Below are 27,714 nucleotides of genomic sequence, written 5' to 3' on the forward strand. Positions count from 1 at the left end.
ATGGATGCCGTCTCTCCTAACAAGACCAGGTTTTCCCCAGAAGCTTTGCCAATTATCTATGAAGCCCACCTCATTTTTTGGACACCACTCAGACAGCCAGCAATTCAAGGAGAACATGCGGCTAAACGTCACTCCCGGTCCGATTGGGGAGGGGCCCAGAGAAAACTACAGAGTCCGACATTGTTTTTGCAAAGTTACACACCGATTTAATGTTAATTTTAGTGACCTCCGATTGGCGTAACCGAGTGTCATTACTGCCGACGTGAATTACAATCTTACCAAATTTACGCTTAGCCTTAGCCAGCAGTTTCAAATTTCCTTCAATGTCGCCTGCTCTGGCCCCCGGAAGACAATTGACTATGGTTGCTGGTGTCGCTAACTTCACATTTCTCAAAACAGAGTCGCCAATAACCAGAGTTTCATCCTCGGCGGGTGTATCGTCAAGTGGGGAAAAACGGTTAGAGATGTGAACGGGTTGACTGTGTACACGGGGCTTCTGTTTAGGGCTACGCTTCCTCCTCACAGTCACCCAGTCAGCCTGCTTTCCCGACTGCTCGGGATCTGCCAGAAGGGGGAACTAACGGCGGCTAAGCTACCTTGGTCCGCACCGACTACAGGGGCCTGGCTAGCTGTAGAATTTTCCACGGTGCGGAGTCAAGTCTCCAATTCGCCCAGCCTGGCCTCCAAAGCTACGAATAAGCTACACTTATTACAAGTACCGTCACTGCTAAAGGAGGCCGAGGAATAACTAAACATTTCACACCCAGAGCAGAAAAGTGCGGGAGAGACAGGAGAAGCCGCCATGCTAAATCGGCTAAGAGCTAGTAGCTCCGCTAACCTAGCGGATTCCTAAAAACACGCAAAGTGAATAATGTGTAAATAATTTAGAGGTGATTCAGCAGAAGGAGTGCTTTAGTTAAGGCACCAGACAGGCCATGAAGCAGTACAGGTAACGCACGGCAACAGTGCTAAAAAATAAAATAAAATAAAAATCCACCAGACAGGCTGTGGAGCAGCACAGGTAACGCACGGCAACAGTGCTAAAAAACTAAAATAAAATAAAAATCCACCAGACAGGCTGTGGAGCAGCACAGGTAACGCACGGCAACAGTGCTAAAAAATAAAATAAAAATCCACCAGACAGGCTGTGGAGCAGCACAGGTAACGCACGGCAACAGTGCTAAAAAAATAAAATAAAATAAAAATCCACCAGACAGGCTGTGGAGCAGCACAGGTAACGCACGGCAACAGTGCTAAAAAATAAAATAAAAATCCACCAGACAGGCTGTGGAGCAGCACAGGTAACGCACGGCAACAGTGCTAAAAAAATAAATAAAAATCCACCAGACAGGCCATGGAGCAGCACAGGTAACGCACGGCAACAGTGCTAAAAAATAAAATAAAAATCCACCAAACAGGCCATGGAGCGGCACAGGTAACGCACGGCAACAGTGCTAAAAAAAATTATAAAAATCCACCAGACAGGCCATGGAGCAGCACAAGTAACGCACGGCAACGGTGCTAAAAAATAAAATAAAATAAAAATCCACCAGACAGGCTGTGGAGCAGCACAGGTAACGCACGGCAACAGTGCTAAAAAATAAAATAAAAATCCACCAAACAGGCTGTGGAGCGGCACAGGTAACGCACGGCAACAGTGCTAAAAAATAAAATAAAAATCCACCAAACAGGCTGTGGAGCAGCACAGGTAACGCACGGCAACAGTGCTAAAAAATAAAAATCCACCAAACAGGCCATGGAGCGGCACAGGTAACGCACGGCAACAGTGCTAAAAAATAAAATAAAAATCCACCAGACAGGCCATGGAGCAGCACAAGTAACGCACGGCAACGGTGCTAAAAAATAAAATAAAAATCCACCAGACACGCTGTGGAGCAGCACAGGTAACGCACGGCAACAGTGCTAAAAAATAAAAATCCACCAGACACGCTGTGGAGCAGCACAGGTAACGCACGGCAACAGTGCTAAAAAATAAAATAAAAACGAAAGCGTTAGCAAGCTAGTTAGCTTGCTAAAAAAAAATTGATATGGCCAAAAAATTGAAAAAAGTGCTCCGTCGCGACGTTTCGACCGTTAGAGGTCTTCTTCAGGTGTTGGAGCACGGTGAAAAAGTCTTGAAAAAGACTGTTAGTTCAGAGTCCAAAGCAGCAGGTAGCAGTCTCTGTGTAAACAGTTCGGCGTTCGGTGCGGAAAGACACAGGAAGTCGGTGACATGACATGACATGAATGAAACACTGTGTGCTTATCATGTCCACATCTGCTGACTCCGGCATGTCTGACCCGACACGCATGACCTGTGAATGGCGCACTGCAGAACAGACACAGCATCATATGGAACAGAGCTCACATGGATGACGTGACATTCAGATCACCCCCTGCGTGTTATGATCCATTTCACCTGGGGCAGCCTGTGCATGCCGTGCGTTCTCTCACTGCAGCCCGTCGCAACAGCGATATATGTTTTTCTGTATGTCCACATGAGGACAGCAAGCAGACACTCGCGCGTCACAGTGGACAGTTGTAAGTTCATGTCCATCCAAACTCTGTTGGGACGTCTAGAACCAGAGATCTCAACAGCTGCTGCTGTCAGCGTCCACACCCCGTCTGTCCAGCGCACACACCAACATGCCACTTTGTGTCTGTTATGTGATCATTTCTTTTTAGTTATTTGTTACGTAATTGGGCATGTAGTGTAGTACTTATTAATATACCCATCCTGGCTGTGGTCTCTGTGTTTTTAATGTGACATGTCAAAGATGTAACATCAATACTTTTATCTAAAGAGTGTACCTTAATTATTTCAGAGTGCCACTTGGTGACCAGGACAAAAATTAGGCGCCTCACCAAGTTTGCACAACTTGCGTTGAAACACTGACGCCCTGGTCTCAAGGAAAGAATGCTGAGCTCAAATTTGGTGTACCAGTGGTTTGGAGAGAATGACAGCTACTTCTGCCTTGTAAATGTCAAGGGATTTAATAAGGAAAACAAACAGCACTTGCAGTACCCCAATATACCATCTGCTGTACGACCAGTTCCCCACAGTGATGAAATACCCATTTTCTCTAAGCTCCCAGACATCGATGAGAATGAGTTTACTTCTTCCACATCTTCATCCACTCACGATGATGAAGTGGATATAGCGCATGAGCCATGGGATGCAGATCGAGTTTCTCTGTATAGCCAAGTCCTACTACTGATCACTTTAAAGTGACAGTTTTACCTTTTCATGTATTTTTTTTGCATGTTTTTAGTTTAAACCTGCAAATTTAATTTTGTGAGAATGATACAAAACCAAGAAAAAATAGCTTTTCAGTGGTGCCTTAACTGTGATGAGCATAATGCTCCAAATTGTATTTTTTCAATATAATTCACTTATTTAGTATTTGTATGCTATGGTCAAAAAGGGTGCAAGCACAAAAGTAGTTTTGGAAATGTTTTCTTGAGGGTAGCTGCCTTCCATTAGAAACATTATTCCATATTTGGTGCTTAAACACAACGTAATTTTTTTCACTTTTAGCAAAAAAAAAAAAAAAAAAAATATATATATATATATATATATATATATATATATATATATATATATATATATATAATATGGAGGGCTGGAGCCTATCCCAGCAGTCATAGAGTGTGAGGCAGGGTACACCCAGGATGCCAGTCTGTCACAAGGCCACAAATAGACAAACAAACACATTCACACCCACTAGCACACCTACGGACAATTTAAAGATTCCAGTCCACCTAACCCCCATGTCTTTGGATGTGGGAGGAATCCGGCGCACCCATGATCAGTTTTCCCCCTAAGGATAATACATCGTAAAATCCAAGATGGCCACCATGCATACTGGAAAATCTTCAAAATTCTCTTTCTTTATTACTATACAGTCCATCCTTTTGTTGGGTTGCAGTCGTATTCCAAAATGGATGAAATTCATTTTTTCCTCAAAATTCTACACACAAGATACCATAATGACAATGTGAGAAAAGGTTTTTTTTTTTTATTTGTGCAAATTTATATATATATATAAAAAACAAAGAAATCACATGTACGTAAGTATTCACAGTCTTTGCCACGAAGCTGAAAATTGAGCTCAGGTGCATCCTGTTTCCACTGATCATCCTTGAGTTGTTATCATCTTAATTGGAGTCCACCTGGGGTAACTTCAGCTGAATTGGACATGATTTGGAAAGACACACATCTGTCTACATATAAGGTCCCACAGTTGACAGTGCATGTCAGAGCACAAACCAAGCATGAAGTCAAAGGAATTGTCTGTAGACCTCTGAGATGAGATAGTCTCAAGGCACAAATCTGGGGAAGCGTACAGAAACATTAACACTGTTTTGAAGGTCCCAATGAGTGATCTCCATCATCCTGTTAAGTCCGTGACGAAGAGTCATCAGGCTTGTTTTCTTATAAAGTTCACCATTCGCCTGTCTAGCTTCTGCGTAAAATTGACCAAGAACTCCGTCAACCATCCTTCTGTCATAAGTTTCAAAGTTAGGCGCATGTCCCTTTTCAGTGGCATACTTGCGAAACAGGTTGGCTGCTGACTGTGTATTTCTGCGGGTGTTCTTCGCATCTTTTTTGTGTAAAATTTGCTTTAAGTCAGCGTCGCTAACACACACGAACCTGTCTTCTGCCATCTTCTCAACAAACTGACAGCCAAAGTAGACATGGTATCGCGTTATCTGATAGGTGTTATCGATAGAAGGCGTCGCTCGATTAGCTAGCGCTCCACTGCATGCGAGGTGTACTCGTTTCACACTCGCGGTCTACTCGGTTCCACCAGCGGTCAACTCGGCATGTGGTACAGCTCAGAAAGTGGCGAATGGGCCAATCAGAAGTTGGCGAAATCCCATACCATATAATAAGGGACCTGGATTAGGCTGAACATTACCAGACAACAGGAGAAGAAGAATAACAAAAGATTTCCTCTTTAAATTAAAAATTGAGCCCTTGTTATCAATATTGGAAATTTTCAGGTCAATGAGTGAGTTTTTTTGTGTGTATAAAACTGCTCTGCAGGACAGATAGATATACACATCAAAAAGAGGAGATTTACTTGATTTAATCATGGCAGATAGCAGGACAACAGTGGATATGAGACGACTTTATCAGCAGCTGATAATGACCAGGTTTGTGTCCCTGAGCTGGAGAAATCCAAAGGTGGTTGGGGGTATGGGTCTTTGCACTCCACCACTACAGTTCAACAGTACCAACCCACGCAAAACACACGAGAATACAAGAAAAATAATACAAGAACTAGATTCATTGTTACTGTCTGTAAGGTAGAAATCAAGGCAGCGAGAAAGAGAGAGAAAAAATGATTTACGTAATTAAACATAAGGACATTTGGAGCGCAGCTAACGGCTGTGTTAGCCATTTCAGACTAATTCTTAATGACTATAAAATATAAATTGGAGAAAGAAGAGAGAAAATAATTAGTTAAACAACACAATGACATTTGGAGCGCAGCTAACGGCTGTGTTAGCTGTTAGCTGATAGAGACCCCCTACTGAATGGAGCTAGTTGGTCAGCAGGCTCTGGGAGCTACAATCGGCCACCCCCGGTGGGTAGCAAGCCAGGGATCTTCGAAGTCCGGCAGGCTAACAAGCTCCCGTGGCTAGCAGGCTAGTGGGCTCCAACAATGAAAGAACTGCTGGGCTCTGGGTGCTAAAAGGCTCAGTGGCCAGCAGCTACAACACTGGATCTCTTCAGACAGTGGCCCTCAGACACCAGTAGGCTCCGGGAGCTGCGATCATCAGGTCCCGCAGGGATCATCGACGTCTGGCAAACAAGCTCCCGCCGAGCAGACTCCCATATAGTCCATGGGCCAAGCAGGTTTTCGGTACCACTTAAGGGGAAGAAACGACACTTAGAATCCAGCCTCAGTGTATCATGACCTACAAAAAATGTATGATAGCCATCCCAGGGTGGTAGCTGTAGCCAGGTAGGAGTCAATGAAGAATTACACAGAGGTCAAACTTTAAAAATGCTCCAGTCATGTTGAAAACTATATCACATTGCTTGTCTGATCATAACGATTCCAAAAAAGGTATAGTTTGGACTACCTATGACGGAATGTTCTGGAGTTATGGGGTAAAAACAGAAAACGTGACAAAGGTCAAGTTCAGTTTGTACAGGCATCAAAATTTAAAGTTGCTCCAATTTCAGTAAAAAATGATGCAAATTATTATTTGGGTTAATAGGGTTCTAATAAGGAATAGTTTGCACCATCTGTCATGCTTAGTTTTCATGTTACAGGGTAACATATGTCACATGTCATAGAATCCAATAGATGTTGACCTTGTTTGACCTTTACCTTGGAGACCAAACACTCAACACAGTCAAAACTATTCAATTTATTAATCCTTTTATTTCAACCAATAACTTGCATCATTTTTTTCTGAAATTGGCACAACTTTAACTTTTGACCCCTGTACAAACTGAAACTGATCTTTGTCACCATTTGTACCCCATAACTCCAGAACATTCCGTCATAGGTCATCCAAACTATACCTTTTGGAATCGTTATGATCAGTCAAGCAATGTGATATAGTTTTCAACAAGACTGGAGCATTTTTAAAGTTTGACCTCTGTGTAATTCTTCATTGACTCCTACCTGGCTACAGCTACCACCCTGGGATGGCTATCATACATTTTTGTGTAGGCCATGATACACTGAGGCTGGATTCTAAGTGTTGCTTCTTCCCTTTAAGTGGTACCAATTAGGTCAAAATTGATGACTGGCTCATGGACTAATATAGGCTCAAGGTTGTCACGTCCAGAAGGTTTACTTAAATCCAACTGCTGTAAAGCCCTATGGACCTCATCTACATCAAAAGGAGTTAGATCAAATCAAATCCTGAAGCCATAGCATTAATAGGTGGTGACTGAGGGCAAACCCCCTGAACATTAGACTGATGTGGATGTGAGGACTCAAACAGAGATCCTGAAGAAACAAAGTGTTCATTAAAATAATTAACAATGCCTGATTTGTTAGAATATTTATGTGCCTCTTTTACTAAGCAAGCAGGCAATTCATCTGTGGCTTTATCTCTAAATGAAGATTTGACTAATTCCCAGAACTTCTTAGGATCATTCAGATTACAAGTAGTTTTATCAACTTAAAAATCAGATTTAGCCTTTTGTTTTTTTAATAATGGAAGTAAAACAATTCCTGAGCTACTTGAATATCATCCTGGGATTTACAATTTCTGGCCTTAGCCCAAGCATCATCCCTTACTTTAAGGAGATGGGACAGATCAGAGGAGAATCAAGGATTGTTTCTACCCTTCACTCTAAATTTGTGGAGAGGGGCATGTTTATTTATAATACTAAAAGCATCATAAAAGTACTTCTAGGCCAGCTCTACATCATTAAAAAGTAAGATCTTGGACCAATCAAAGTGCCATTAATCATGATGAAAACCCTGCTCACAGAACCGTTTATAATCACAGTTAAGAATAACACATGGTCTTGATTTTGGGAGCTTATCTCATCTGATAGTGGCTGTAACACAATGATTTTGAGGGAAATTTAATTTTCTCCATTTTGTAAAGTCTGTGACATAAAATGTGGAAAAGGTGAAGTGCTGTGAATACTTTCCAGATGCACCGTATCGTCATACAAATACAAATGAAGTATTGATTTCTGGTGTCCTACTTCCTGAAACTGAAGCATTCAGTTCAAATAATGTTGCTGTTAAGTTTATTGAACACTCAAACACATAATCTGTAGAAATGTTTTATATATATATATATATATATATATATATATATATATATATATATATATATATATATATATATATATATATATATATATATAAAATTGCTGTGAAAAATACAATTACTTACCTGGGGGTCTGAAATCTAATTTCCCTTTGAAGTAGTCTCCTTGGGACTGCACACACTCTTCCCAGCAGTTCTGTCATTCTTTGAAGCATTTCTGGAAGTCCTCTTCTGGAATGGTGTCCAACTGGGCCGTCATGTTCCGCATAATGCCTTCTTGTGACTCAAATAAGGTCAGATACATTTCGAATGCACCTCATGTCTGTGTACTGATATTTGATTTTTGAAGTAAAACAGTTGTAAATGTGACAAAGAATTGATCAGCTGCTGTTATTTTTTATTCTCTCCATTAACAAAGCAAAAATTCCTTCTTCCTCATTTCAACAGATCACAAAATATTCAGCTTTTTAGTTTGTACAAATGGCACACACACACACACGCGCGCGCGATTTAACAAAAGAAATACACAAAGTGGAGTGGAGTTTTTCAAGGCATAACAGGAAAGTGTTTAAAATAAAGTGATCTTTGAACATGTCAGTATGTAACCATGTGAACCATAAACTGTGATTCAAGCTCCACATCAGAGCTGCAGCTCAACAGAAGACAGACAGTGAGAGACAAAGAGAAAAAAAAAGTCATCCAACACAACTTCTGTTTGAGTCCATTTCCAAATGACAGTTTCCTGTTGCCACAAACCGGACGAGCATCCCATTTCTCTTAGGACCTAAACAAATTGTCTCCTACAGTTAGTACACACCACAAAGTCCTCACTCAGTGCAATGCGGGGAACTGTGTTCTTACTGTCTGGATTCTGGTCTGCACAGGTTCACACAGCAAAAAACAAACAGAGAAAATATCAAAGATGTTCAGTGTCGTTTAAAAGTGAAATCATTTCATGATGTCCTCAATCAACCAAAACACAAGGAAGACTGGAGTTTAGAGTGTCATGATTTTAAAATAACGTGAAGAAACACCAAATTATGCAAAACTGTTGGAACATGGACGTGAAGATGCTGAGGCCTGGAGGGACGTGGTCACCCTGATCAGGACACAGCATCACTGTTGGAAATCTGACATCATCACCCAGGTGACTGACCCTTGTCAGGGTTATTCCACAATCCACCTACATACGTACATTGAGCAGGTTTGGCCCACATCAGGTGTAAAACCCATGTCCCTGTCCTTCTTCAGGTCCCTGTCCTTCATCCCTGTCACCTTGACCTTTGCCAAAATGGACCTGTTATGGCCATTTCAGCGTTCAGCCTTCATCGTCATACCAAGTGTTGAAGAAATTAGGAGCTGGAAGCTCCTCTGATGGTGAACATGTTCCTGTCTAACATTTCTAGAGCCACATTGCCACTAACCTATTGGTTCTACTTTAATCTAGATCGAGTTATTGTCACAAAGCAAATTTACCAATATCAGCTCGTACAGATGTTTGTCGAACTGAAAGCAGTCTGGATTCAAACCTTTACTCCAGCAGATGAAGACCAAGCAGTTTAGTTGAAGTTAGACCCTCTCTGTCACCCCCTACTGGATGCTTTCAATGCAAACCATGAACTCATCCAGCAGACGGAATAAAGTACCTCACACATGCCGCAGAGGTTTTTAGAATGCTACATTTAGGATTCTTGATAAAGGAAGATTGTGTAATGTTAATAAAATAAAAGGAAAAGATTCTGGAGGCAGTTTGTGGAAAAATAATCTGCACAAGTTCTGTTCAACCTTTTCAACTGAATCTCAAACCTGTTTTCTGGTACTCTTTATATCAGCATCACAGTGTGATACAACTCTGCATCAACCTGCACTGTGTTCAGTCTCACACACACACACACACACACACACACACACACACACACACAGGGAGCGGGTTTGAAACAAACATCATAAATGTTAATTTCCAACAGGAATGAAACACTGAAAAATAAAACGCTGGGTTCAGTCATAATGACCTGTACTACAATCAACCAGTAGGGGGCAAAAGAGATCATTTCACAAAATGTTTTTTTTTGACAGTTGTGGGTTGAAAACCTGTAAAACAAAATGAGACACCGGTGGTGGAAAACAAGATAATTTGTACTTCAATGGGAGCTGACAGGCTTGTTTTAAACTTGCCGTTTTTCGCGCTGCACATGATAACAGCTCCTTTTACATAACCAGAGCGTGCCAAAGTTCAAAGGTTCATCAAGAGAAGGCGCTTGCTTCACTCATCTCCTTTGCTGGGATTCAAACGTGGAGCCTTCAGGCGTCCGGTAAAGCCAAAGAAGGGAACGTGCGGTGCAACCCGAGCTGAACTGGCGCTGTTACTCCACGATGTTTCTGTTGTAGTCGTAGGACAGCCGTCGCTTGGCGGCAGCGAGCTGCGTGTGCTGTGTGGTTGACGGGAGGTGTGGGGAGAGGCGGTGACTGGCTGAGAAGGAAGAAGGCGTGTCTTCCTGGAAAGTTCATAACACAAAGACAAAAGATGCAGAAAAATGTTAAAGACATGAAACTGCCTGCACCAAGTACTTTAACACATGCACTAACATGGACACACTGGAACTTCATGGATGTAATTTGGTGCACATGGTGCGTGTATTCAGCGTGCCCAGGCATAGCTACAAAGACTCTAAACCTGAGGTTCTGTCCCTGGTGGCTGTGAATGGTTTCAGCCATGTCAAACCTGCTCATCACGTCCTCGCCCCACACATCAGACCGTCTCTGTCTCTGGGGTGGGTAAGACGCAGGCCTCTGGCCATTTTGTAAAATAGTCCATAGCTGTGAGGATGTAACAGTTGCCCTTTTGTGTGCATGTGAAGGGTCCCATAATGTCAACAGACACCCTTTCCATTGATAACCCTGTTGTTGGCGCTTGCGTCTCGTGCTGCACAGGTGCCACAATGGTGGCAGAAGCCAACACGTTTATCAACAGGTCAAAGTGAGCCTTGAATACGTCCCAGGCTGTCTTCCTCTCAAACGTGGGTGTTTTTAAGGTGGCAGTAATTAAACCATTACTTAAAAAGCCATCACTTGACCCAGCTATCTTAGCTAATTATAGGCCAATCTCCAACCTTCCTTTTCTCTCAAAAATTCTTGAAAGGGTAGTTGTAAAACAGCTAACTGATCATCTGCAGAGGAATGGTCTATTTGAAGAGTTTCAGTCAGGTTTTAGAATTCATCATAGTACAGAAACAGCATTAGTGAAGGTTACAAATGATCTTCTTATGGCCTCGGACAGTGGACTCATCTCTGTGCTTGTTCTGTTAGACCTCAGTGCTGCTTTTGATACTGTTGACCATAAAATTTTATTACAGAGATTAGAGCATGCCATAGGTATTAAAGGCACTGCGCTGCGGTGGTTTGAATCATATTTGTCTAATAGATTACAATTTGTTCATGTAAATGGGGAATCTTCTTCACAGACTAAAGTTAATTATGGAGTTCCACAAGGTTCTGTGCTAGGACCAATTTTATTCACTTTATACATGCTTCCCTTAGGCAGTATTATTAGACGGTATTGCTTAAATTTTCATTGTTACGCAGATGATACCCAGCTTTATCTATCCATGAAGCCAGAGGACACACACCAATTAGCTAAACTGCAGGATTGTCTTACAGACATAAAGACATGGATGACCTCTAATTTCCTGCTTTTAAACTCAGATAAAACTGAAGTTATTGTACTTGGCCCCACAAATCTTAGAAACATGGTGTCTAACCAGATCCTTACTCTGGATGGCATTACCCTGACCTCTAGTAATACTGTGAGAAATCTTGGAGTCATTTTTGATCAGGATATGTGATTCAAAGCGCATATTAAACAAATATGTAGGACTGCTTTTTTGCATTTACGCAATATCTCTAAAATCAGAAAGGTCTTGTCTCAGAGTGATGCTGAAAAACTAATTCATGCATTTATTTCCTCTAGGCTGGACTATTGTAATTCATTATTATCAGGTTGTCCTAAAAGTTCCCTAAAAAGCCTTCAGTTAATTCAAAATGCTGCAGCTAGAGTACTGACGGGGACTAGAAGGAGAGAGCATATCTCACCCATATTGGCCTCTCTTCATTGGCTTCCTGTTAATTCTAGAACAGAATTTAAAATTCTTCTTCTTACTTATAAGGTTTTGAATAATCAGGTCCCATCTTATCTTAGGGACCTCATAGTACCATATCACCCCAATAGAGCGCTTCGCTCTCAGACTGCAGGCTTACTTGTAGTTCCTAGGGTTTGTAAGAGTAGAATGGGAGGCAGAGCCTTCAGCTTTCAGGCTCCTCTCCTGTGGAACCAGCTCCCAATTCAGATCAGGGAGACAGACACCCTCTCTACTTTTAAGATTAGGCTTAAAACTTTCCTTTTTGCTAAAGCTTATAGTTAGGGCTGGATCAGGTGACCCTGAACCATCCCTTAGTTATGCTGCTATAGACTTAGACTGCTGGGGGGTTCCCATGATGCACTGTTTCTTTCTCTTTTTGCTCTGTATGCACCACTCTGCATTTAATCATTAGTGATCGATCTCTGCTCCCCTCCACAGCATGTCTTTTTCCTGGTTCTCTCCCTCAGCCCCAACCAGTCCCAGCAGAAGACTGCCCCTCCCTGAGCCTGGTTCTGCTGGAGGTTTCTTCCTGTTAAAAGGGAGTTTTTCCTTCCCACTGTAGCCAAGTGCTTGCTCACAGGGGGTCGTTTTGACCGTTGGGGTTTTACATAATTATTGTATGGCCTTGCCTTACAATATAAAGCACCTTGGGGCAACTGTTTGTTGTGATTTGGCGCTATATAAAAAAATTGATTGATTGATTGATTGATTGTTAACATGGCAGCCAGACGGAAAAAGCAGGAGTATCTTTTTTAATTTACCTGGCCATGAGATGGCTAACACTGCTAGCAAATGGAAATGCTTCAAAGTAATGTATTTCATGAATTGTTTACTGAACTCCAGACTTCTCAACCGCAAAGTCCTCACCACTGCAAAGTCTGATTGCAACTGAAAAATCAGCAAGTCTTTTGCCTCCACGTCACCTGTCCGGGAAGGTCTGTATCGTGCTGGTAAAAACCAGCACGATACAGACCTTCCGATACAAGTGTCAGGAGGACCACATAGGCTGTGGTCCTCCTGACACTTGTAGTCCTGATTTCCACGTTAACATTAGCGGTCAAACCACTTTGTTTCCTTTTCTCCCCGGAGCCCCAATGGGTTCAAAGAGAAGTAAACATAAATAAATAAAGAATATGAGGCTTCACATGCTCTGTGTGCACAACATATCACCTGTTCCCACACTTTGATTTAATTTGATTAAATGAAGGTAAATAATTAAATAAATTTCTCAGCATCCAGCCAAGACATGATTTCCTGCACGCACGCAGCTCGCACAGCAAACAAAATCTATTCTGCGCTCACTAAACATATTTTTGTTATGAGTCGCATAAATGAAGAATAATAATGTCTCACTCTGAGTGTTAATTCATCACACCGTTCAGACAAACTGTATCTTGTGCGCACAGAGCAGCGTTTGGACGACTCGGACTTGTGGCCTCTTTATATTTTTTCCTCTCATGCTGGACATCTGCGTTAAGTTTTATTATTCTACGTGTGTTGACTCACGGTGCAGGTTTTCTGCAGGTGCAGTGTCTTGAGCAGGAGGTCCCGAGACACGTCATTGGCTCTCCTGTATCTCCGTCCAATCATTTTGTTCAAGTCGTGGAACGTGTCCAACAGCCTGCAGTCACACAGGAAGAAGATGTCAGTCAACGTGTCTAACACCGACCACTGGAGACACCTGCTGGCTGAAGTGTGTAATTACTACTGTGCTTTGTAAATTAGATTCTGACGGTGACTCAAAAATCATCCTTACGTCGGTACGAACAGTCAGAGGTCACCCGCCTTCACCTATTAAACCCGTGTCAAACATAAAGTGCGTGTGTGGTTTCACACAAATGGAACAAAACAAACATGGATTGAGAACATTATTAACTCACTGTACATCCACGCTGTGTAGAAAAGACTTTTGACAGAAGATGTTTTACTATGTTTTCAAATGAGTGACTCATAATGCAGCTGAGTGACACGGAGGCTCTGTCTCAATGCAGTCCTTCAAAGGCCGCGTGCTACAAAGGCCTGGCCTCCAGAGACCACAGCGGTCAAACCAACCGTTCTGAAATGAGGCTGTCCAATGCGTGGATTTAGCCTATTCTGTTGCCTGACAAGATCGCGAGTACAAGCGGCTGAGATGAGTTTCCTCCGTAGGGTGGCTGGGCGCTCCCTTAGAGATAGGGTGAGGAGCTCGGAGTCGAGCCGCTGCTCCTCCACATCGAAAGGAGCCAGCTGAGGTGGCTCGGGCATCTTTTCCGGATGCCCCCTGGATGCCTCGCTGAAGAGGTGTTCCGGGCAGGTCCCATCGGGAGGAGGCCAATGAAGACCCAGGACATACTAGAGGGACTGCGTCTCTCAGCTAGCTGGGGAACGCCTCTGGGTTCCCCCAGAGGAGCTGGGGGAGGAGTGTGTGGATTGGGAGGTTTGGGTGGCTTTGCTTGAGCTGCTGCCCCCAAGACCTGACCTCGGATGAAGCAGAAGAAAATGGATGGATGGCAACCTGGACAACTGCACATAACAAGTGAGCATAGTGGGTGTAACCCATAGTGAATACTAGGGATGCACCGATACCACTTTTTTCCAGACTGAGTACAAGTATGAGTACATACATTTGGTTACTCATCAATACGAATACTGAATGATACATTACAGTTTTATGATGTTTTATTCATCAGATGTTCATTACTTTTTGACTGTAACTGCTACCAATATCATTAGCTTTGTTTTTATTTACAATCATTTTACTTAAATCACGTAACTTCACTTTTTGACTACAACAAATTGTACTTTAACATTAATTGTGTTTCTTAACAAACATGACACTGCCAGACATCTCACTGAAATGTAACCTGTGGACTTAAGCACTGCAAAATATACAACACCAGGAACTGAACTGAAACTGTCCATCAACAACTTTATTTATGTCTGTGAGCACTAAAAGCCTTTTTTTGAAAATGTGAGGGCAGATTGTTTTTGATGAAAAGAAGCTTCTCTGTGTTAGCAGCTGTGAGCATGTTTCTGTTTTTATCTACAATGTGTGACACTGAGTTAAACAGCCTTTCACTCTCCACACTATTTTTTAACTTTTAATTAAATACTTAATTAAATTAATTAATTAAATTAATTAATTAATTATTTAAATAATTAAATAAATTAAATACATACAGGTAATGGATCATGGGATAATTTCCTTGTGTTCAAACAGAATAGCCTGTTGCCTGTGCTAACTGAGCCATTAACGAGGAGCAGTGACTCAACTTCTGGCCCAAAGTGCAGCTTGTGGAGGCAAGCGGATGATCCGATCCCAGCGCCACAGACCTTCCGCAAACGGATTACACCTATAGCGGAGCAAGTCGGTCTTCCATCAGCCTGAACACCCACACCAAGGGCTGAAACTCACCAACCTGACAGACAACCTCCACCACTGAAACCGTGACTGAGTTATGACGGAGGAAGTGGTGCAAAATACGGTGTCACGGAGGAACTTTTTTCAGCCACACGAGGAATTAAAGTATTTTCACATGTTGTTTTCCAAATTCAGGAGGCTTTGTGTGGATTATTTTTCTTCAAGATCATATGATGATAAATTCCACTGAAACAAACAGGTAAGACTTTATTTACTCAGCATGACGGACAGCGGCTTTCAGCAAATCAGTGGACAGCACTGACGGACATATTTTGATTTATGAGTAAATTACATGAAAGCCTGTAAAAGTCCATAAATTAGCTGCATCATTGTTTAAGCCGCAGTGTTTAAAACGTATGAAATAAGTAGCAGCTTATAGTCCGGAAATTTCGGAGCATGTGCATGAAAATCCCACGTTGAGAGGTTGACATCACACTGCTGTAAAGGGGTATCGGGTCACAGAGTATCAGAGACGTTTTGTGATTTCAAGTACAGGTAAATGAATACGGGATCGGGCCAATACCTGATACTGGTATCGGGATCGGTGCATCCCTAGTTAATAGTTATAATTTCTACTTCTAAATAACACAATGGCTCTTGGGATTGTTTGGGCCAGGAAGGACATGGCTGCTGTGTCATTGGTTTTCAGGGAAATGAAGGCAGCATTCATCATCAGCACTCCAAGGTGCTTTAGAAATGAGACAGACTAGTCACACCACAGTGACACACAAGATCTACGAATGCAGCCTGAGAAGGATGCAGTCGGAGCCCCTGAACTGAGACACAGCCAGGAGTCATGTCAGCCTGTTTAGCGGTCACATGGTTTATGTTGGCACCCATTTATAGCTGGATGGACTAAGAAGAAGCAGATTAAGTGTCTCATCCAAGGACACAGATGGGTAGCATGAATAGGATTCAAACCCACACTGCAAAAACTCTAATTCTTGCAAAGCATATTTTTTTCTAATTTCTAGTTAAAATATGTCTTAAATTAAGTGTCACATAATCACAAAAACAGGAACATTCAAGTGATAGAAGCTTGTTTTTAAATCAAATCAAATCAATTTTATTTATATAGCACCAAATCACAACAAACAGTTGCCCCAAGGTGCCTTATATTGTAAGGCAAAGCCATACAATGATTACGGAAAAACCCCAACGGTCAAAACGACCCCCTGTGAGCAAGCACTTGGCAACAGTGGGAAGGAAAAACTCCCTTTTAACAGGAAGAAACCTACAGCAGAACCGGGCTCAGGGAGGGGCAGTCTTCTGCTGGGACTGGTTGGGGCTGAGGGAGAGAACCAGGAAAAAGACATGCTGTGGAGGTGAGCAGAGATCAATCACTAATGATTAAATGCAGAGTGGTGCATACAGAGCAAAAAGAGAAAGAAACACTTAGTGCATCATGGGAACCCCCCAGCAGTCTAAGTCTATAGCAGCATAACTAAGGGATGGTTCAGGGTCACCTGATCCAGCCCTAACTATAAGCTTCAGCAAAAAGGAAAATTTTAAGCCTAATCTTAAAAGCAGAGAGGGTGTCTGTCTCCCTGATCTGAATTGGGAGCTGGTTCCACAGGAGAGGAGCCTGAAAGCTGAAGGCTCTGCCTCCCATTCTACTCTTACAAACCCTAGGAACTACAAGTAAGCCTGTAGTCTGAGAGCGAAGCGCTCTATTGGGGTGATATGGTACTATGAGGTCCCTAAGATAAGATGGGACCTGATTATTCAAAACCTTATAAGTAAGAAGAAGAATTTTAAATTCTATTCTAGAATTAACAGGAAGCCAATGAAGAGAGGCCAATATGGGTGAGATATGCTCTCTCCTTCTAGTCCCTGTCAGTACTCTAGCTGCAGCATTTTGAATTAACTGAAGGCTTTTCAGGGAACTTTTAGGACAACCTGATGATAATGAATTACAATGGTCCAGCCTAGAGGAAATAAATGCATGAATTAGTTTTTCAGCATCACTCTGAGACAAGACCTTTCTAATTTTAGAGATATTGCGCAAATGCAAAAAAGCAGACAGTGGACTCATCTCTGTGCTTGTTCTGTTAGACCTCAGTGCTGCTTTTGATACTGTTGACCATAAAATTTTATTACAGAGATTAGAGCATGCCATAGGTATTAAAGGCACTGCGCTGCGGTGGTTTGAATCATATTTATCTACAACCCCTGGCAAAAATTATGGAATCACCGGCCTCAGAGGATGTTCATTCAGTTGTTTAATTTTGTAGAAAAAAAGCAGATCACAGACATGACACAAAACTAAAGTCATTTCAAATGGCAACTTTCTGACTTTAAGAAACACTATAAGAAATCAAGAAAAAAAGATTGTGGCAGTCAGTAACGGTTACTTTTTTAGACCAAGCAGAGAAAAAAATATGGAATCACTGAATTCTGAGGAAAAAATTATGGAATCACCCTGTAAATTTTCATCCCCCAAATTAACACCTGCATCAAATCAGATCTCCTCATTGACATTGACCCTATGCCATGACATTTTGATTGGGGCACTCCTTCTGCTGAATCACCTCTAAATTATTTACACATTATTCACTTTGTGTGTTTTGTGTGGCGACTCTGTTTTGAGAAATGTGAAGTTAGCGACACCAGCAACCATTGTCAATTGTCTTCCGGGGGCCAGAGCAGGCGACATCGAAGGACATTTGAAACTGCTGGCTAAGGCTAAGCGTAAATTTGGTAAGATTGTAATTCACGTCGGCAGTAATGACACTCGGTTACGCCAATCGGAGGTCACTAAAATTAACATTAAATCGGTGTGTAACTTTGCAAAAACAATGTCGGACTCTGTAGTTTTCTCTGGGCCCCTCCCCAATCGGACCGGGAGTGACATGTTTAGCCGCATGTTCTCCTTGAATTGCTGGCTGTCTGAGTGGTGTCCAAAAAATGAGGTGGGCTTCATTGATAATTGGCAAAGCTTCTGGGGAAAACCTGGTCTTGTTAGGAGAGACGGCATCCATCCCACTTTAGATGGAGCAGCTCTCATTTCTAGAAATCTGGCCAATTTTCTTGGATCCTCCAAACTGTGACTGTCCAGCGTTGGGACCAGGAAGCAGAGCTGTGGTCTTATACACCTCTCTGCAGCTTCTCTCCCCCTGCCATCCCCTCATTACCCCATCCCCGTAGAGACGGTGCCTGCTCCCAGACCACCAATAACCAGCAAAAATCTATTTAAGCATAAAAATTCAAAAAGAAAAAATAATATAGCACCTTCAACTGCACCACAGACTAAAACAGTTTAATGTGGTCTATTAAACATTAGGTCTCTCTCTTCTAAGTCCCTGTTGGTAAATGATATAATAATTGATCAACGTATTGATTTATTCTGCCTAACAGAAACCTGGTTACAGCAGGATGAATATGTTAGTTTAAATGAGTCAACACCCCCGAGTCACACTAACTGTCAGAATGCTCGTAGCACGGGCCGGGGCGGAGGATTAGCAGCAATCTTCCATTCCAGCTTATTAATTAATCAAAAACCTAGACAGAGCTTTAATTCATTTGAAAGCTTGTCTCTTAGTCTTGTCCATCCAAATTGGAAGTCCCAAAAACCAGTTTTATTTGTTATTATGTATCGTCCACCTGGTCGTTACTGTGAGTTTCTCTGTGAATTTTCAGACCTTTTGTCTGACTTAGTGCTTAGCTCAGATAAGATAATTATAGTGGGCGATTTTAACATCCACTCAGATGCTGAGAATGACAGCCTCAACACTGCATTTAATCTATTATTAGATTCTATCGGCTTTGCTCAAAAAGTAAATGAGTCCACCCACCACTTTAATCATATCTTAGATCTTGTTCTGACTTATGGTATGGAAATAGAAGACTTAACAGTATTCCCTGAAAACTCCCTTCTGTCTGATCATTTTTTAATAACATTTACATTTACCCTGATGGACTACCCTGCAGTGGGGAATACGTTTCATTACACTAGAAGTCTTTCAGAAAGCGCTGTAACTAGGTTTAAGGATATGATTCCTTCTTTATGTTCTCTAATGTCATATACCAACACAGAGCAGAGTAGCTACCTAAACTCTGTAAGGGAGTTAGAGTATCTCGTCAATAGTTTTACATCCTCTTTGAAGACAACTTTGGATGCTGTAGCTCCTCTGAAAAAGAGAGCTTTAAATCAGAAGTGTCTGACTCCGTGGTATAACTCACAAACTCGTAGCTTAAAGCAGATAACCCGTAAGTTGGAGAGGAAATGGCGTCTCACTAATTTAGAAGATCTTCACTTAGCCTGGAAAAAGAGTCTGTTGCTCTATAAAAAAGCCCTCTGTAAAGCTAGGACATCTTTCTACTCATCACTAATTGAAGAAAATAAGAACAACCCCAGGTTTCTTTTCAGCACTGTAGCCAGGCTGACAAAGAGTCAGAGCTCTATTGAGCTGAGTATTCCATTAACTTTAACTAGTAATGACTTCATGACTTTCTTTGCTAACAAAATTTTAACTATTAGAGAAAAAATTACTCATAACCATCCCAAAGACGTATCGTTATCTTTGGCTGCTTTCAGTGATGCCGGTATTTGGTTAGACTCTTTCTCTCCGATTGTTCTGTCTGAGTTATTTTCATTAGTTACTTCATCCAAACCATCAACATGTTTATTAGACCCCATTCCTGCCAGGCTGCTCAAGGAAGTCCTACCATTATTTAATGCTTCAATCTTAAATATGATCAATCTATCTTTGTTAGTTGGTTATGTACCACAGGCCTTTAAGGTGGCAGTAATTAAACCATTACTTAAAAAGCCATCACTTGACCCAGCTATCTTAGCTAATTATAGGCCAATCTCCAACCTTCCTTTTCTCTCAAAGATTCTTGAGAGGGTAGTTGTAAAACAGCTAACTGATCACCTGCAGAGGAATGGTCTATTTGAAGAGTTTCAGTCAGGTTTTAGAATTCATCATAGTACAGAAACAGCATTAGTGAAGGTTACAAATGATCTTCTTATGGCTTCGGACAGTGGACTTATCTCTGTGCTTGTTCTGTTGGACCTCAGTGCTGCTTTTGATACTGTTGACCATAAAATTTTATTACAGAGATTAGAGCATGTCATAGGTATTAAAGGCACTGCGCTGCGGTGGTTTGAATCATATTTGTCTAATAGATTACAGTTTGTTCATGTAAATGGGGAATCTTCTTCACAGACTAAAGTTAATTATGGAGTTCCACAAGGTTCTGTGCTAGGACCAATTTTATTCACTTTATACATGCTTCCCTTAGGCAGTATTATTATACGGTATTGCTTAAATTTTCATTGTTACGCAGATGATACCCAGCTTTATCTATCCATGAAGCCAGAGGATACACACCAATTAGCTAAACTGCAGGATTGTCTTACAGACATAAAGACATGGATGACCTCTAATTTCCTGCTTTTAAACTCAGATAAAACTGAAGTTATTGTACTTGGCCCCACAAATCTTAGAAGCATGGTGTCTAACCAGATCGTTACTCTGGATGGCATTTCCCTGATCTCTAGTAATACTGTGAGAAATCTTGGAGTCATTTTTGATCAGGATATGTCATTCAAAGCGCATATTAAACAAATATGTAGGACTGCCTTTTTGCATTTACGCAATATCTCTAAAATCAGAAAGGTCTTGTCTCAGAGTGATGCTGAAAAACTAATTCATGCATTTATTTCCTCTACGCTGGACTATTCTAATTCATTATTATCAGGTTGTCCTAAAAGTTCCCTGAAAAGCCTTCAGTTGGTTCAGAATGCTGCAGCTAGAGTACTGACGGGGACTAGCAGGAGAGAGCATATCTCACCCGTGTTGGCCTCTCTTCATTGGCTTCCTGTTAATTCTAGAATAGAATTTAAAATTCTTCTTCTTACTTATAAGGTTTTGAATAATCAGGTCCCATCTTATCTTAGGGACCTCGTAGTACCATATTACCCCATTAGAGCGCTTCGCTCTCAGACTGCGGGCTTACTTGTAGTTCCTAGGGTTTGTAAGAGTAGAATGGGAGGCAGAGCCTTCAGCTTTCAGGCTCCTCTCCTGTGGAACCAGCTCCCAATTCAGATCAGGGAGACAGATACCCTCTCTACTTTTAAGATTAGGCTTAAAACTTTCCTTTTCGCTAAGGCTTATAGTTAGGGCTGGATCGGGTGACCCTGGACCATCCCTTGGTTATGCTGCTTTAGACGTAGATTGTGGGGGGGTTCCCATGATGCACTGTTTCTTTCTCCTTTTGCTCCGTATGCATCACTCTGCATTTAATCATTAGTGATCGATCTCTGCCCCCCTTCACGGCATGTCTTTTTCCTGGTTTTTTCCCTCAGCCCCAACCAGTCTCAGCAGAAGACTGCCCCTCCCTGAGCCTGGTTCTGCTGGAGGTTTCTTCCTGTTAAAAGGGAGTTTTTCCTTCCCACTGTGGCCAAGTGCTTGCTCATAGGGGGTCGTTTTGACCGTTGGGGTTTTTCATAATTATTGTATGGCCTTGCCTTACAATATAAAGCGCCTTGGGGCAACTGTTTGTTGTGATTTGGCGCTATATAAGAAAAAAGTTGATTGATTGATTGATTGACATTGACCCTATGTGTCTTTTTGCAAGGAATGTTTTTGCAGTTTCTGCTCTATGGCAGGACGCATTATCATCTTGAAAAATGACTTCATCATCCCCACACATCCTTTCAATTGTCCAAAATATCAACATAAACTTGTACATTTATTGATGATGTAATGACAGCCATCTCCCCAGTGCCTTTACCTGACATGCAGCCCCATATCATCAATGACTGTGGAAATTTACATGTTCTCTTCAGGCAGTCATCTTTATAAATCTCATTGGAAAGGCACCAAACAAAAGTTCCAGCATCATCACCTTGCCCAATGCAGATTCGAGATTCATCACTGAATATGACTTTCATCCAGTCATCCACAGTCCACAATTGCTTTTCCTTAGCCCATTGTAACCTTGTTTTTTTCTGTTTAGGTGTTAATGATGCCTTTCGTTTAGCTTTTCTGTATGTAAATCCCATTTCCTTTAGGCGGTTTCTTACAGTTCGGTCACAGACGTTGACTCCAGTTTCCTCCCATTCGTTCCTCATTTGTTTTGTTGTACATTTTTTGATTTTTGAGACATATTGCTTTAAGTTTTCTGTCTTGACGCTTTGATGTCTTCCTTGGTCTACCAGTATGTTTGCCTTTAACAATCTTCCCATGTTGTTTGTATTTGGTCCAGAGTTTAGACACAGCTGACTGTGAACAACCAACATCTTGTGCAACATTGCGTGATGATTTACTCTCTTTTAAGAGTTTGATAATCCTCTCCTTTGTTTCAATTGACATCTCTCGTGTTGGAGCCATGATTCATGTCAGTCCACTTGGTGCAACAGCTCTCCAAGGTGTGTTCACTCCTTTTTAGATGCAGACTAACGAGCAGATCTGATATGATGCAGGTGTTAGTTTTGGGGATGAAAATTTACAGGGTGATTCCATAATTTTTTCCTCAGAATTGAGTGATTCCATATTTTTTTCCTCTGCTTGGTCTAAAAAAGTAACCGTTACTGACTGCCACAATCTTTTTTTCTTGATTTCTTATAGTGTTTCAGTGTTTCTTAAAGCCAGAAAGTTGCCATTTGAAATGACTTTAGTTTTGTGTCATGTCTGTGATCTGCTTTTTTTCTACAAAATTAAACAACTGAATGAACATCCTCCGAGGCCGGTGATTCCATAATTTTTGTCAGGGGTTGTAATAGATTACAATTTGTTCATGTAAATGGGGAATCTTCTTCACAGACTAAGGTTAATTATGGAGTTCCACAACGTTCTGTGCTAGGGCCAATTTTATTCACTTTATACATGTTTCCCTTAGGTAGTATTATTAGACGGCATTGCTTAAATTTTCATTGTTACGCAGATGATACCCAGCTTTATCTATCCATGAAGCCAGAGGACACACACCAATTAGCTAAACTGCAGGATTGTCTTACAGACATAAAGACATGGATGACCTCTCATTTCCTGCTTTTAAACTCAGATAAAACTGAAGTTATTGTACTTGGCCCCACAAATCTTAGAAACATGGTGTCTAACCAGATCCTTACTCTGGATGGCATTACCCTGACCTCTAGTAATACTGTGAGAAATCTTGGAGTCATTTTTGATCAGGATATGTCATTCAATGCGCATATTAAACAAATATGTAGGACTGCTTTTTTGCATTTGCGCAATATCTCTAAAATTAGAAAGGTCTTGTCTCAGAGTGATGTTGAAAAACTAATTCATGCATTTATTTCCTCTAGGCTGGACTATTGTAATTCATTATTATCAGGTTGTCCTAAAAGTTCCCTGAAAAGCCTTCAGTTAATTCAAAATGCTGCAGCTAGAGTACTATCAGGGACTAAAAGGAGAGAGCATATCTCACCCATATTGGCCTCTCTTCATTGGCTTCCTGTTAATTCTAGAATAGAATTTAAAATTCTTCTTCTTACTTATAAAGTTTTGAATAATCAGGTCCCATCTTATCTTAGGGACCTCATAGTACCATATCACCCCAATAGAGCGCTTTGCTCTGATTGCAGGCTTACTTGTAGTTCCTAGGGTTTGTAAGAGTAGAATGGGAGGCAGAGCCTTCAGCTTTCAGGCTCCTCTCCTGTGGAACCAGCTCCCAATTCAGATCAGGGAGACAGACACCCTCTCTACTTTTAAGATTAGGCTTAAAACTTTCCTTTTTGCTAAAGCTTATAGTTAGGGCTGGATCAGGTGACCCTGAACCATCCCTTAGTTATGCTGCTATAGACTTAGACTGCTGGGGGGTTCCCAGGATGCACTGAGTGTTTCTTTCTCTTTTTGCTCTGTATGCACCACTCTGTATTTAATCATTAGTGATTGAACTCTGCTCCCCTCCACAGCATGTCTTTTTCCTGGTTCTCTCCCTCAGCCCCAACCAGTCCCAGCAGAAGACTGCCCCTCCCTGAGCCTGGTTCTGCTGGAGGTTTCTTCCTGTTAAAAGGGAGTTTTTCCTTCCCACTGTTGCCAAGTGCTTGCTCACAGGGGGTCGTTTTGACCGTTGGGGTTTTTCCGTAATTATTGTATGGCCTTGCCTTACAATTTAAGGTGCCTTGGGGCGGAAGGAAGGTTGGAGATTGGCCTATAATTAGCTAAGATAGCTGGGTCAAGTGATGGCTTTTTAAGTAATGGTTTAATTACTGCCACCTTAAAAGCCTGTGGTACATAGCCAACTAATAAAGATAGATTGATCATATTTAAGATCGAAGCATTAATTAATGGTAGGGCTTCCTTGAGCAGCCTGGTAGGAATGGGGTCTAATAGACATGTTGATGGTTTGGAGGAAGTAACTAATGAAAATAACTCAGACAGAACAATCGGAGAGAAAGAGTCTAACCAAATACCGGCATCACTGAAAGCAGCCAAAGATAACGATACGTCTTTGGGATGGTTATGAGTAATTTTTTCTCTAATAGTTAGAATTTTATTAGCAAAGAAAGTCATGAAGTCATTACTAGTTAAAGTTAAAGGAATACTCGGCTCAATAGAGTTCTGACTCTTTGTCAGCCTGGCTACAGTGCTGAAAAGAAACCTGGGGTTGTTCTTATTTTCTTCAATTAGTGATGAGTAGTAAGATGTCCTAGCTTTACGGAGGGCTTTTTTATAGCGCAACAGACTCTTTTTCCAGGCTAAGTGAAGATCTAAATTAGTGAGACTGTTGTGTGGGCCGCTGAAGAGGAGGTACTGCTGGCCCACCACCACCAGAGGGCGCCCTGCCTGGAGTGCGGGCTCCAGGCACCAGAGGGCGCTGCCGCCTTATGGGAGTAGCCTGGGTGACAGCTGTCACCCATCACCAGACACAGCTGTTCCACTCAGCACAGAGGTATATCAGGAGGACGGCGTCTCCACCTCAGTGCCGAGATATCGCCTAAGACTGAGGTAATATTCTCTGCATTTATATTCTGAACAACCAGCTAAACTTGTTAAACCTTTTCAGGACTGTTGACTACTGATAGCTTCATTGCTTGGATAAGTACTCACCTTCCTGCTGTACTTTGACAAGAGGTGGAGGCGGCTTCTCCCCTCTCCGTTACTGGGTGCGGTCGCATCCACACCTGTGTGTTGTTCTAAAAGAGCACCTGGTGGCTAAGGACGAACCGCGGGATTTAGATGGGCTCATCGATCTAGTCATACGACTCGACAACCGGTTAGAAGAACGCCATCGGGAACGAGGCGAAGGGCGTGGCCAGGCACGCATCGTCCCTCTCCCTTCCGGGTCCGATCGAGCTCCGCCCTCCCCACGCTCCTCTGTTCCTGCGCTCCGTGCGCCTATGGCTCCCCCTGCTGACGAAGCTATGGACACGAGCAGGGCAACATTTAGGGCACCTGGAGCACAAAGGAGGCGGGCCCACGGAGCTTGTTATGTTTGTGGCTCGAGTGAGCATCTCGCAAACGACTGCCCCGAGCGGTTAAACTCCAACGCCCGCCCCTAGAGACTGGGCCAGGGGTGGGCCAAAATATTCACGTGGGACACACCCACATTGCTACACGACTCCCAGTCACGATCCTGTTTGAGGATTCAACCCTGAAGGCCCCAGCACTGGTGGACACGGGCTCTGAGGGGAATCTGCTTGACAGTAGATGGGCCAGGGAGATAGGGCTCCCTCTGGTGGCTCTTACCTCGCCTGTGCAGGTTCGGGCGCTAGATGGCTCCCTACTCCCACCAATCACACATAAGACACCTCCAGTAACTCTGGTGGTGTCAGGTAACCACCGGGAGGTGATCGAGTTCTTTGTGACTCAGGCCACCTCCCGTGTGGTTTTGGGGTTTCCATGGATGCTAAAGCACAATCCCCGGATCGATTGGCCGTCCGGGGTAGTGGTTCAGTGGAGCGAAACCTGCCATCGGGAGTGTCTAGGTTCCTCGGTTCCTCCCGGCTCCCAAGCTAAGGAGGAGGTCCGAGTCCCGCCCAATCTGAAGGCGGTGCCGGCGGAGTACCATGACCTCGCTGACGTGTTCAGCAAGGATCTGGCTCTCACGCTTCCTCCCCACCGCCCGTATGATTGTGCCATTGATTTGGTTCCAGGCAGTGAGTTTCCGTCCAGTAGGCTGTACAACCTCTCACGGCCGGAGCGTGAATCAATGGAGACCTACATCCGGGACTCATTAGCTGCCGGGTTGATCCGGAATTCCACCTCTCCGATGGGTGCTGGTTTCTTTTTTGTGGGTAAAAAGGATGGCGGGCTTCGTCCATGCATTGATTATAGGGGGTTGAACGAAATCACGGTTCGCAATCGATACCCGTTGCCCCTGTTGGATTCGGTGTTCACCCCCTTGCATGGAGCCAATATCTTCACCAAACTTGATCTTAGGAATGCGTATCATTTGGTTCGGATCCGGAAGGGAGACGAATGGAAGACGGCATTTAACACCCCGTTGAGCCATTTTGAGTACCTGGTCATGCCGTTCGGTCTCACTAATGCTCCCGCGACCTTCCAAGCGTTGGTAAACGATGTCCTGCGGGACTTCCTGCACCAGTTCGTCTTCGTGTATCTGGACGATATACTCATCTTTTCCCCGGATCCTGAGACTCATGTCCGGCATGTCCGTCAGGTTCTGCAGCGGTTGTTGGAGAACCGCCTGTTTGTGAAGGGCGAGAAGTGTGAATTCCACCGCACTTCTTTGTCCTTCCTGGGGTTTATAATCTCCTCTAACTCCGTCGCCCCTGATCCGGCCAAGGTTGCGGCGGTGAGAGATTGGCCCCAACCTACAAGCAACAGTTCCTCGGTTTTGCTAATTTCTACAGGAGGTTCATTAAGGGCTATAGTCAGGTAGTTAGCCCCCTGACAGCCCTGACCTCACCAAAAGTCCCCTTCACCTGGTCGGATCGGTGCGAAGCCGCGTTCAAGGAGTTCAAACGGCGCTTCTCGTCTGCACCAGTTCTGTTCAAAACGGAACCGTCGGATCCCCCGGATCCCATCATCCCGGAGTATCCTATCGTGGCCGCCCTCACCTGGGACGTGGAGAAGACCGTCCGGGAGGCCCTGACCCGTGTCCCGGACCCCGGAAACGGACCAAAGAACAGACTATACGTCCCACCAGAGGCTAGGGCTGCAGTCCTGGACTTCTGTCACGGTTCTAAGCTCTCCTGTCACCCAGGGGTGCGAAGGACCGTGACAGTCGTCCGGCAACGCTTCTGGTGGGCATCCCTGGAGGCCGACGTCCGGGACTACGTCCAGGCCTGTACCACCTGCGCCAGGGGCAAGGCCGACCACAGAAAGACCTCAGGGCAGCTACAGCCACTGCCCGTGCCTCATCGCCCCTGGTCCCACATCGGTCTGGACTTCGTCACGGGTCTCCCGCCGTCCCAGGGAAACACCGTCGTCTTCACGATAGTGGACCGTTTCTCCAAGGCGGCCCACTTCGTGGCCCTCC

At 43.1% G+C, this 27,714-nt stretch overlaps 1 protein-coding gene across 3 annotated transcripts in view; it reads right to left on the reverse strand.

The window, feature by feature from the left end:
* Window positions 1-548: 548 nt before the first annotated feature.
* si:ch211-14c7.2 overlaps window positions 549-27,714 on the reverse strand; it is a 62,324-nt gene continuing 35,158 nt past the window's right edge. For 2 of the 3 annotated variants that reach the window (XM_034168672.1, XM_034168670.1), the window contains 2 exons: window positions 13,401-13,515; window positions 9,950-10,253 (listed from right to left, as the gene is read on the reverse strand). In XM_034168672.1, the coding sequence (XP_034024563.1) occupies window positions 10,122-10,253; window positions 13,401-13,515 (247 nt within the window). In that variant the 3' untranslated portion in view covers window positions 9,950-10,121. Of the gene's footprint in view, window positions 562-1,852; window positions 1,858-9,949; window positions 10,254-13,376; window positions 13,516-27,714 lie in introns of those variants that run through there. The other variant, XM_034168671.1, reaches the window with a different exon arrangement.

This window comes from Thalassophryne amazonica, chromosome 4 (genome assembly GCF_902500255.1).
Source record: "Thalassophryne amazonica chromosome 4, fThaAma1.1, whole genome shotgun sequence".
NCBI lineage: Eukaryota > Metazoa > Chordata > Actinopteri > Batrachoidiformes > Batrachoididae > Thalassophryne > Thalassophryne amazonica.